Below are 12,232 nucleotides of genomic sequence, written 5' to 3'. Positions count from 1 at the left end.
TAGCAATTGTGAATGGCACTTCACTCTTGATTTGGCTCTCTGTTTGTTTGTTATTGGTGTATAGGAATACTTGTGATTTCTGCACATTGATTTTGTATCCTGAGACTTTGCTGAAGTTGCTTATCAGTTTGAGAAGATTTCGGGCTGAGACGATGGGGTCTTGTAAATATACAATCACGTCATCTGCAAATAGAGACAATTTGACTTCCTCCTTTCCTAACTGAATACCCTTTATTTCTTTTTTTTGCCTGCTTACTCTGGCTAAAACTTCCAATACTATATTGAGTAGGAGTGGTCAAAGAGGGCATCCTTGTCTACTGCCAGATTTTAAAGGGAATGTTTCCAGTTTTTGCCCATTCAGTATGATATTGGCTGTGGGTTTGTCATAAATAGCTTTTATTATTTTGAGATATGTTGCGTTGATACCTAGTTTATTCAGAGTTTTTAGCATAAAGACTGTTGAATTTTGTCGAAGGTCTTCTCTGCATCTATTGAGATAATCATGTGGTTTGTGTGTTTGGTTCTGTTTATGTGGTAAATTACATTTATAGACTTGTGTATATTGAACCAGGTTTGCATCCCTGGGATGAAGCCTACTTGATTGTGATGGATAAGCTTTTTGATGTGCTGTTGTAATCGGTTTGCTAGTATTTTATTGAAGATTTTTGCATGTATGATCTTCATGTACACTGGCCAGAAGTTTTCTTTTTTTGTTGAGTCTCTGCTAGGTTTTGGTATCAGGATGATGTTGGTCTCATAAAATGATTTGGAAAGCATTCCCTCCTTTTGTATTGTTTGGAATAGTTTCAGAAGGAATGGTACCAGCTCCTCTTTGTATGTCTGGTAGAATTTGGCTGTGAACCCATTTGGACCTGGGCTTTTTTTGGTTGGTAAGCTATTAATTGCTGCCCAACTTCAGCCTTTGTTATTGATCTATTCAGGGTTTCAACTTCTTCCTGGTTTAGTCTTGGGAGAGTGCAAGTGTCCAGGAATTTATCAATTTCTTCCAGGTTTACTGGTTTATGTGCATAGAGTTGTTTGTAGTAATCTCTGATGGTAGCGTATATTTCTGTGGAGTCAGTGGTGATATCCCTTCATCATTTTTTATTGCATCTATTTGATTCTTCTTTTATTTTTTATTAGTATGACTAGCGGTCTATTTTGTTGATCTTTTCAAAAAACCAGCTCCTGGATTTATTGATTTTTTAAAGGTTTTTTTGCATCTCTATCTCCTTCAGTTCTGCTCTGATCTTAGTTATTTCTTGTCTTCTGCTAGCTTTTGAGTTTTTTTGATCTTGCTCCTATAGTTCTTTCAATTTCGACAATAGGGTGTTGATTTTAGATCTTTCCTCGCTTCTCATGTGGGCATTTATTGCTATAAATTGCCCTCTAGACACTGCTTTGAATGTGTCCCAGAGATTCTGGTATGTTGTGTCTTCAACATCTTTATTTCTGCCTTCATTTCATTGTTTATCCAGTCAACATTCAGGAGCCAGCTGTTCAGTTTCCATGAAGTTGTGCAGTTCTGAGTGAGTTTCTTAATCCTGAGTTCTAATTTGATTGCACTGTGGTCTGACAGACATGATTTCTGTCCTTTTGCATTTACTGAGGAGTGATTTACTTCCAATTATGTGGTCAATTTTAGAGTAGGTACAATGTGGTGCTGAGAAGAATGTATATTCTGTGGCTTTGGAGTGGAGAGTTCTGTAGATGTCTATTAGGTTAACTTGGTCCAGATCTGAGTTCAAGTCCTGGATATCCTTGTTAATTTTCTATCTTGTTCATCTGTCTAATATTGACAGTGGAGTGTTAAAGTCTCCCACTATTATGTGTGCCAGTCTAAGTCTCTTTGCAGGTTGTTAGGAACTTGCTTTATATCTGGGTGCTCCTGTATTGGGTGTGTATATATTTAGGATAGTTGTTCTTGTTGCATTGATCCTTTTACCATTACGTAATGCCCTTCTTTGTCTCTTTTGATCTTTGTTGGTTTAAAGTTCATTTCATCAGAGACCAGGATTGCAAATTCTGCTTTTTTTTTTTTTTTTTTTGCTCTCCATTTGCTTGGTAAATCTACCTCTATCCCTTTATTTTGAGCCTATGTGTGTCCTTGGACGTGAGATGGATTTCCTGAATACAGCACACCAATGGGTCTTGACTTTTTATCCAATTTGCCAGTCCATGTCTTTTGATTGGGGCGTTTAGCCCATTTATGTTTAAGGTTAATATTGTTATGTGTGAATTTGGTCCTGCCATTTTGATGCTAGCTGGCTGTTTTGCCCATTACTTGATGCAGTCTCTTTATTTTGTTGATGGTCTTTACCATTTGGTACATTTTTGGAGTGGCTGGTTCTGGTTATTCCTTTCCATGCTTAATGCTTCTTTTAGGAGCTCTTGTAAGGCAGGCCTGGTGGTAACAAAAATCTCTCAGCAATTGCTTGTTCATAAAGGATTTTAGTTCTCCTCCACTTATGAAGTTCTAGGTTGAAAGTTCTTTCCTTTAAGGATGTTGAATATTGGCCCCCACTCTCTTCTGGCTTATAGGGTTTCCGCTGAGAGATCCGGGCAAGCTTTCTTTAGTATTTTCTTTTGACTGCTAAAAAGTAAATATTACTAAGTACAGTTATGAACTCTTTTCCATAGACTCGAATCACAGGGTCCCAAGACTTTAAATAATAATTAAAATCATTATTATTTATATTTGCTTAGTATTTCACCTTTTATATTATATGATGTAATCCTTTTAACAACTCTATAAAGTAGGTTAAAAACTATTACTATTATTATTCCAATCTTCTACATAAGAATGTTAAGCCTCTAAAGGCTTAAGTGACTTTCTCAGAAGGCATAGCAGTATTACAGCTGGGATTCAATTCTAGATAAACTAATTCTAAAGTCAGGTACCTCTCCAAATATACTAATATCATCTCACAGTTTATGTTCTAAGATAAACAACTAACAAACTGAGCAACAATTTTGAACTGATCAACCTTGTTCATACTTGGTTCAGAAACCCATTCTTAAGTCAAATGCAAATACTGATACCACTGCCAGACTCTTATTTTCACATATATTAGCTGCTGATTTATAAGATACATAAAATCAAAGAAACTATTTGCCCGGCATTTCCTTTATAATTGCCTAATATTTCTTAAGTATACATAAAAAGTCTTGACTTCTCTAAAGCTTATTTCAAGCACTGAACTCATAAGCCATCTTTATTTATTACAGGTATGGTTTAAATATGTCTTAAAAATCACCAAATATAGACACCTAAAAAACAGTAATGTAAGCACTCACAAAATAACTATATCTACCCAGGCATATGCAAACCTAATAATACAGCTAAAGTAGATTCCATTTTTAAGAGGCACACTTTGATCATTTAAAGTCCAAAGAAGTAATTTCATGTGGTCCTTCCTTCCATGTTGTCTCTATTTTCATAGTGTTTTAACTTAGTTTTCAATAGCAACCTGAAGAAACTGATTATTCAGCCTTTCATGAAAGTACACATCCACAGGTGGGAAAAATCATTATTTTGATGTGAATAAAAAGACATTTATTTTATATGAGCAAAGTATAACAAATATTTATGAGTCTATATTGATCTAAGTGAATGAGTTAATGAATACACAAATCAGGTAGAAAAGACAAATCTCTTTACAGAAGAATTTCAAATAATATATGTGGCTACTACCCCCTGCAAGGAGTGGAGCTTAATCCTTTCCTCACCACTTTAAGAGTGAGCTAGATTGAGCAACATGATTTCAAAGAATAAAGCTGGGACGACAGAAAATAAAACTTTACATTGGAGAAACTTGACAACACTACCATAGCCAGGAGATAAAAGTTAACATAACTATTGATGTCATATGGTTGTTACATACCCACTGATACGACACAGTAAGAAAGACACTCCACCTCCGTGGTATTCTTTCCAAACATTTATAACCTAGTCTAATCATAATATATCAGCTTTAGAAAGAGAAAATCCTGCATGTGCTTCTAAAGTTTCTGTTCTTGTTTCAAGACAAGACAAATTATCAGGCTCTACTCTACACCTACTGAATCAGGATCTTTGGGAGTAGGGTCTAATAATCTGTTTTAACAAGCCATTAGGTGATTCTAATGGACGTTAAAGTTAATGAAAAAGTGAACTTTACATATTACAACTATTTAATATTTAACACACATTAAAAGTTATTATATGATGTCAGGTAAAACCTGGAGAAAACCTAAATAAAGTAGGACATTTAGTTTAAAAATGATGTATCAAAATTGGTTCATTACTTGTGACAAATGTACCATATTAATGGAAGATGTTAACAATAGTAGAAACTGAGGCAGTGTATACAGTAATCCTTAATATTGTATCTACAACTTTTCTGTAAATCTCAAACTATTCTAAATTAATGCTTATGTTTTTTAAAAATAAGTTAATGTATTTGGAATAATCAATCATACCACTCTGTGGAGTGTCATTTTTCTTTAGCTGTCTAAGAAGATTTCCACTTCCTCTCAGAACTGTCTTCAAAGCTCTCAAACCCCAATCGTAATGTTGCTGAGGTGTCAAAAGTTCCCTGAAATGGAGACATGGAAATCAATGCATCAAATAGCTAGAAGAAATTACTTTCATCATTGCATCCAAAGAAATACAGAATATAACTACTGACACAAAGAAATGAAGGTTGATATCCCACTAATTTATATAAGGGAACCGATTGCACAAAATAATCATTCAAGTAAGCTGTTAAAGAAAGATGGACGATTCTCAAGGGTAGGATAGAGCTTTTATGAACAAACTAATTATCTTAATGAAGATACCAAATGACAATTACCTGTTACCCTTACACCTAAAGCCTTTAATCAATCCATCTTGCTCTCAATCTCTGACACTGTCTAGTTCATCATTATCTCTTAAGTGATATGGAACAGAATTGTACATTGTCCCAAAGAAGCTAAATGTCATATTATTAGAAATAAGACATAAGAAAAACTGTGAAGGATTCTTTCCAAAGAACAGTAGCTTGTGAGTGGTCAACTACTGAAATTAGTTCAATAAGAATCATTTAGCCGAAGCACTCTAATACAAACATTTTAAAGAAAAAAACTGATCAAATAAACAATATTTAAGAAAAGCAAGTAGTTTTCAGTCCAATATTTTTATCGTGCACACTAAATCCTTTCATATCAACACCATAGTTACAAGAAAATCATCAGAATAAAAATCATGGAATAGGTGAACTGAGAAAATATGAAAATGATCACTAATAACCCTAATCAATCATTAGAAATGCAAAATAAAAAAAATTTACAACAGGAAAACTCACCTAGATAGATTGAAAATAGCTACCAATTTTCTGCCCAATACTTTAGCATCTTTAAAGCCTTCTGAATAGAGAATAACTTCTGCAATTAGCTCATTGTCTGGACGAGACATAGCTACGGGCCTGAAAAGCTGTTTAAGATTATCAGGCAGTTTTTGTCTTCCTCCATAACCTTTTCCAGCAGGATTCATAGTGATAAAAATTCCAGAATTAGAATTTATTTCTACCTGAAATATTAATTTAAGATATTAACTTAAATATTAAATAAAATAAAATATTAATTTAAAATATAGGCGTGATTCATATTTGAAACTATAAATATAAAATATATTGACAACAGAAATTTTATTGTGACATATTACTATACGTAAATCTTATACCTTAGCTAAAGGTAATCTCCAATGTAGTAACCATCTCCTTACTCAACATATGATACATTCCTTAAGAACTACACTACTTGGCAGAGCATATTTATAATCAGTTTTTTGAGGCTGAACATTCAAGAGATAGTAACTAATTTAATTATCTGTTTATACATTAAATATATCTTCACTAAAAGCCTTCTTAGTACTAAACCCTTTGTTAAATACACAGAGACAACTGAACTAAACAATGGTTTAAGCCACTCTCAAGCTCAGAGTCTATCTAGTATTACAGAGAGGCAATCATCACGTAATAAATATTATGACAGGGAAGAACTAAATGTGATAAGAGCACTTACTAGGAGGATTTTCAGCAAAGCCCTAAGAACAGAAGCTAAATTAGAATGTGCAAGCAATGAATGGGCAATTAGTAAGTAGAAGCACGTAGAGTAGAATAAACAAGAAATCTGGCTATAAAGGAAAGAGGAAATAAGGGAAGGTTTGTTTATGTTTTAGTTATTATTAAGATGTAAAAGATGTGATTATGTTTAAAATCTGATGAGGAGTTGGTAGAGGAGAGAAGACTGAAGCTATAGCACAAGAGATAATAATGTCCTGGGGAAGAGGATTACAAAGCACAGGTGGAAAGATTAATATTGGTTGGGAAAAAGGACAACTCTTTCTTTGTAAGAGAAGCTAAAAAAAAAAAAAAGTGAATGTAGAAGAAACTAAATCTTGATGGAAGGTAATTCTCATTTAATAGTTTCTTCTCTTTGTGAAGAGTTTAAGCATCACATAAATAACATGTTAACAATTTAGAACTGGTCTTACTTTCTTGGGCTACCTAGAAAAATCTGTATTGTGGAAATGTTATTTTATATAACAGGATAATTTCTTAGTTCTTACAACTTTCTGTATTTAGCATTCCACATTATATTAAAAAGTTTACATTTTCTGTACAAATGAATTTATATTCTAGTGATATTAATACATATCTCCTATGGAGAACAGTGAGGAAAAGAATAGCTAAGTGCTTGTTGTTTTAACATTCATTTAGAATAATGATCAAAAACACGTACTTCCTTCTGCTCCTATGTTTGAAGGTTAAACAAAAAAACGCGCTTCAGAATTAGGCAGACCTAGGTTCAATTACGAGCTCCACTTCTTACTCTTATTTACCAAGTCCTAGTTTTTTCATCCATAAAGCAGGGAAAAAATAATAGCACCTATTTCAAAGGGTTGTGGTAATTATTAAATGAAATGATACATTAAGGCACTGTGAACACTGTCAGCACAAATAATAGAATAATATATAACAATATAAATATTATTATAACTGACTTATTCAACACTGGAAGTTTAAAAATGAAACTGGGCTGGGCGCAGTGGTTCATGCCTATAATCCCAGCATTTTGGGAGGCCAAGGCAGGTAGATCACCTGAGGTCAGGAGTTCAGTAACAGCCTACCCAACATGATCAAACCCCATCTCTACTAAAAATACAAAAATTAGCTGGGCGTGATGGCGGGTGCCTGTAATCCCAGCTATTGAGGAGGCCGAGGCAGAAGAATCGCCTGAACCTGGGAGGTGGAGGCTGCAGTAAGCCGAGATCACATCACTGTACTCCAGCCCGGGCAACAAGAGCGAACTCCATCTCAAAAAAAAAAAAAAAAAGAAGAATGAAAGTAGGACCAAAAAAGGGTAAGAAACTTCAGACACATTTTATAGGTAAAAAAGCTTAACACGTTGGTTACAGATTAGAAACAAAGGTAGAGAAAGAAAAAAAGAATATTGCTTGAGTATGAGTAATGTCACGACTTATAAAATATTTTAATTCTTTAAATTCCCAACATATTCTATACCTCTTTGCCAAGTAGTTCACATACAGTTCTATGATTTTTCAAAGCATCTTGAATTGTCTGGATTTGCATAGAAACTGCTGACAATACAGATTCTTCCAGCCTATTAAATTCATCAAAGCAACCCCAGGCCCCACACTTCACCAAACCAACAAATATTCGTCCCATTGACTTCACATCGATGCCCTTAAAAACAATAGAAATTACATTCATTAAGAAATAACTAAAATCTCCATAACTACTTAATATTTAATGTCACTTACTGATAAGGTAATAATTTCACCCAACTATATTGCTCATTTTAACATAGGGATTAAGTAGCTACTGTTTCAAAACCCAGGTTGATTTCAAGGGATAAACAAAATAATTCATGTGAAAGTGTTCTAAAAAGTTTACAGAACAAATACAAGATTTTGTGTTAGTTACTCTTTAAGTCAAAATACAAATTATATACAAAATGTTTTTAAAACTGGCATCCAAAATGAATAGATTTTTCCTTTTGTATTATTCTTTTTGCTAAAACATTTTTCTATAATGTAATATAAATCTTCATTCACAAAAAATAAAATTATTTGTTTGCCATAGTTCTTAGAAAAGTTTTGGACTACACTATGTATAACAGCTGTTCATTTTACTTGTCAATTTAAACAAATTCTGTCTTCAAGTAATTTAAATATAGTGATTTTTAAGTAGAGTATTTCATACACTAATAAAAACTAATCTAAATATGATAACCCATTCTTATATATTTTGATAATTATTTATTCTACCTCATCACAATTAAAAACTAAAACTTGTCTTCCAAGAAGTCCACCTAAAGCCTTTACTGACTCCGTTTTCCCAGTTCCAGCTGGTCCATAAGGATTTCCTCCAAGTCCCATCTTCATGGCTTGAGTGAGAGTTAGGTAGCACTTGTCTGTCAATGGAGTATAAACCAGTTTGGAAGCATTACCCTATACAAGACAACACAAAGTCAGAGTATTCATGTTCTATTAAACTTTTACAAATATTTATACAGCATGAGATTCTAGTTAAAACAGTAAAAATGTAACAAACAGGGTAAAGTTTTTAACACAGAAAAATATCCAAATTTTTTTCTAGTGAAAGAAGCATTCTAAACACAAACCAACTCAAATTTATTTTTCAAGAAAGTATTTCATACTATCCTCAATACATTGTTAAGTTTCAAAAATTGTTTCTCAAGTTCTTGTTAATGGCACAAAGATATACTTCTAAAGAAAACAAATCCAAAATTATTATATATTAATTATACCATTTCATACTTTAAAATTTATATAAACTATTTCCTTGACTCTTATGATATCCACAAATGAGAACTATTTTGGAGATCACAAAGTGTAATTAACTTGAAAAATTCCTTATGAAACTAATCATTTTAATTTATCAAATAATTCTCAAAGTTTCTACTAAACTGTAGGGAAAACAGATTCCTATTCCAGCTGCAATTTACAGTGTGTTTTTCCTCAATTTAGGTAGATAGATTTGGGTCTCAAATACATTTCCCTTTTGAAAAAGCCAATTGGCAGCTCTCCTAACATAGGCTTATTAACAAAATTGTCAAATATGTTTTGATGATTGATTCATTATGATGGAAAAAGGCAAAGAAAACAGCTGGAATTTTTGAGAACATGTTACATTAGCTAGGTTATTTATCTAAAAATTTTTTCATCTTACAACTAAAAAATATTTAGCAAACATTTTAGCATATTTAAAATTACACTAATTTTTGCCTTGTATAAGGAGACACAAACCAAATTGCTTTGACTGAAGCTGTGTTATTCAGTTCTCCTTGGACAAACAAATGTTTCAAATTGTATATAAATGCAATTCCAAGAAAAGGTACATTTTTGAGAATTCAATATGACACTAGCAATATTTTAACTTTTTTGTATATAGAACGATGTTTCATTTTTTCTTAATGTGACACCTTTCTAATTCTGATTAAACAAGACAATAATAAAAAATATTACTGAAAAATTACTACTTAAATAAAAAAAATTTCTACCAATAACAAATTTCCTTTAAAGTAAATAATTTCTAATATGAAATATAAAACACTGCCACGGGTCATACCTGATATTCATAAGTATACTGAAATTCAGAATCCACCATTTGAACACAACATGTATGATCACTTTTCATATAGAATCTAAGTTGTTTTTTCCAAGCCCAGTCCTCAGTTGTATGAACTTGAATTTGGTTTAACTGCTTTACCACATCAATATTATGGATAATGTCAAGAATTAGCGCTTTAAGTTTAAGCTCCAGGATGCCCGATTCTAGGCACAAATAAAAATAGTAATAGTTGGAGAAAATGTTAGCCTTTGATTTATATAATTTACGATTTCTCAATGAATTTAAATGGTAATTTCATGACACATATGAATGGTATAGTAATACAAATCATATAAGCCAAAAAAAGTCAAATCTACCAGTAAGCAAGAAATAAGAATCTTGAGTATAAAAATTAAGGTATCAAAATTCCAAGAGAAAGAAGTTTTAGGTCCTTATTCAAGGGAGTAAGCACACTCCATTTTGCTTCTTCCTCAGAACGCAGGCATAAAAACCTGGACAACATATATTGAACTGCTATTTAGAACTCTGAGAAGAGTAGCAGGCAAATTGAGGAAGATCATAATTAGAAATGACACCAAACCAGTGGTGGATTTATCATTTTCTTTTTTCTCTGCTTCTAGCAACCCTAGGATCATACACAATGCAGCCAGAAACCCAAACTGGTATAGAGAGAGCTCCAGAAGAATAGCTCTAGCTCAGGCTTTAGAAGGAAAGGGGTCTTCTGCTAGCTATCCCACCGGCAGCTGGAACCCAGAAGTCCTTAAAACTCTCAGGGAAGTAAACCTTCCTCTGAAATCAGAGGAGCTGTGATCCCAAGAGAGTAGGTAAACCCAAATTGCACAAAAGTGTGCAAGAAAATAAAGTACATGAACCCCAGTTTTCTGGCCAGAGAAACAAAAAAGGCCAAGGGAACCATAAAACGCTAAGAAGATCGTGGAGAAGGAGATTAAAAAAATAACACCATAAACTTGTTTATGAACTCCTGGACTCATTCGCAAGCTGTGGTGCATGAATAGATTTCATTCTAATCAGAAACCAAATACTTTGGAATTGGCTACTAGGGAACACACGGGGGACAGACTGAAATAGCACTGCAAAGATCTGAAAACAGACTGAAACCAGAACCACAACCCACAGAAAGCTAGCTAGAACTTTGCAGCCTGAACCCAACAGGATTAGCTGCTAAAACAAAAATATCAATATTCTCCAGAGGATTTAAACAAAACCTAAACCCTCATAACGTAATATTCAAAATGTCCATAATACCATCCAAAATTATTCAATATGCAAAGAACCAAGAAAATCTCAATTCACACAAGAAAAGACAATCAATAGGTACCAGTACCTGGATGACACAGATGTTGAGGTTATCTGCAAAAGACTTTAAAGTACTGTTATTGCCAGGTAAAGTGGCTTATGCCTGTAATCCCAACGCTTTGAGAGGCCGAGGTGGGAGAACTGCTTGAGCCCAGGAGTTTGAAACCAGCCCGGGCAACATGGCAAAACCCTGTCTCTACAAAAAATAAAAAAGTCAGCCAGGCATGGTGCACATTTCTGTAATCCCAGTTACCCAGGAGGCTGAGGTGGGAGGATTGCTTGAGCCCAGGAAGTCAAGGCTGCAGTAAGCCACAATCTCACCACTGTACTCCAGCCTGGACAACAGAGCAAGAACCTGTCCCCCATCCTCCCCAAAAAAAGACTTTAAAGCCCTATTATAAAAGTGCTCTAAGAAGTACAAAAAGTAAAAGGTGAACACTTTGGAAACAAGTGGAAAGATAGAATACCTTAGCAAAGAAATAAAAAAAAAATAACTAAATAGAAATTTTAAAACTGAAAAATACTAAATTTTTAATTCTTTTAAAAATCACTAAAGGACTCAATATTAAAATGGAAATAATAAAGGGAAGAGTCAGTAATCTTGAAGACAGAGCATTGGAAATTATGTAGGCTAATAAACAGAAAAAATTAAAAAAAAAAAAAAGCAGCACCTCAGAAACCCAAGCCCATGCCAAAAGGTCTAACATTCATGTCATGGAAGGGTAGGAGAAAGAGTGTAATACAGAAAAACATTTGAAGAAACAAGAGCTAAAATCTTCCCATATTTTGGTGAAAAACAAATGTACAGATTGAAACTGAGACAATCCCAAACAGAATAAATGCAAAGGTGTGTCCATATCATAATCAACCTACTGAAAACTAAAGAATATGATAAAGTCTTAAATGTTGCCAGAAAAAATAGTTAACGTATTACTTATAGAAGAAAAACAAATGAAATGACTGTGGATTCCTCATCAGAAAACATATAGGTCAGAAGGAAGTAGAACACTTTAAAATGGTGAAAGAAAAGAATTGTTAACCCAGTATAGCCAGTGAAAACTTCTTCAGAAATAAAGGTAAAATAAGACGTTCTTGGATCCAGGAAATCTATGTGAATTCACAGACAGCGCACCTACTCCAAAAGAAAAACTAAAAGAAGTTCTTTGGAAAAAAGAAGGAAAATGACACCAGAAGGAAACCTGGAACATTGAGAATAAAGAAGGGCAACAGAAATGGTAAACATCTAGTTATATATAAAAGATTGATGTTCTCCT

At 33.4% G+C, this 12,232-nt stretch overlaps 1 protein-coding gene across 5 annotated transcripts in view; it reads right to left on the bottom strand.

Moving 5' to 3' along the window:
- Window positions 1-12,232, bottom strand: part of DYNC2H1 (dynein cytoplasmic 2 heavy chain 1) — a 376,161-nt gene that overhangs the window by 312,398 nt on the left and 51,531 nt on the right. For all 5 annotated transcript variants that reach the window (XM_064375367.1, XM_064375368.1, XM_064375371.1 and 2 more), the window contains exons 32-36: window positions 9,639-9,844; window positions 8,315-8,497; window positions 7,548-7,730; window positions 5,328-5,551; window positions 4,462-4,577 (exon numbers count right to left, since the gene is read on the bottom strand). In XM_064375367.1, the coding sequence (XP_064231437.1) occupies window positions 4,462-4,577; window positions 5,328-5,551; window positions 7,548-7,730; window positions 8,315-8,497; window positions 9,639-9,844 (912 nt within the window). The remainder of the gene's footprint in view (window positions 1-4,461; window positions 4,578-5,327; window positions 5,552-7,547; window positions 7,731-8,314; window positions 8,498-9,638; window positions 9,845-12,232) is intronic.

This window comes from Aotus nancymaae, unplaced genomic scaffold (genome assembly GCF_030222135.1).
Source record: "Aotus nancymaae isolate 86718 unplaced genomic scaffold, 86718_ANA_hifiasm-v0.15.2.pri h1tg000012l, whole genome shotgun sequence".
Lineage (NCBI taxonomy): Eukaryota > Metazoa > Chordata > Mammalia > Primates > Aotidae > Aotus > Aotus nancymaae.
The sequence above is the reverse complement of the archived record's forward strand: the minus strand, read 5'-3'. Positions and strand labels throughout refer to the sequence as shown.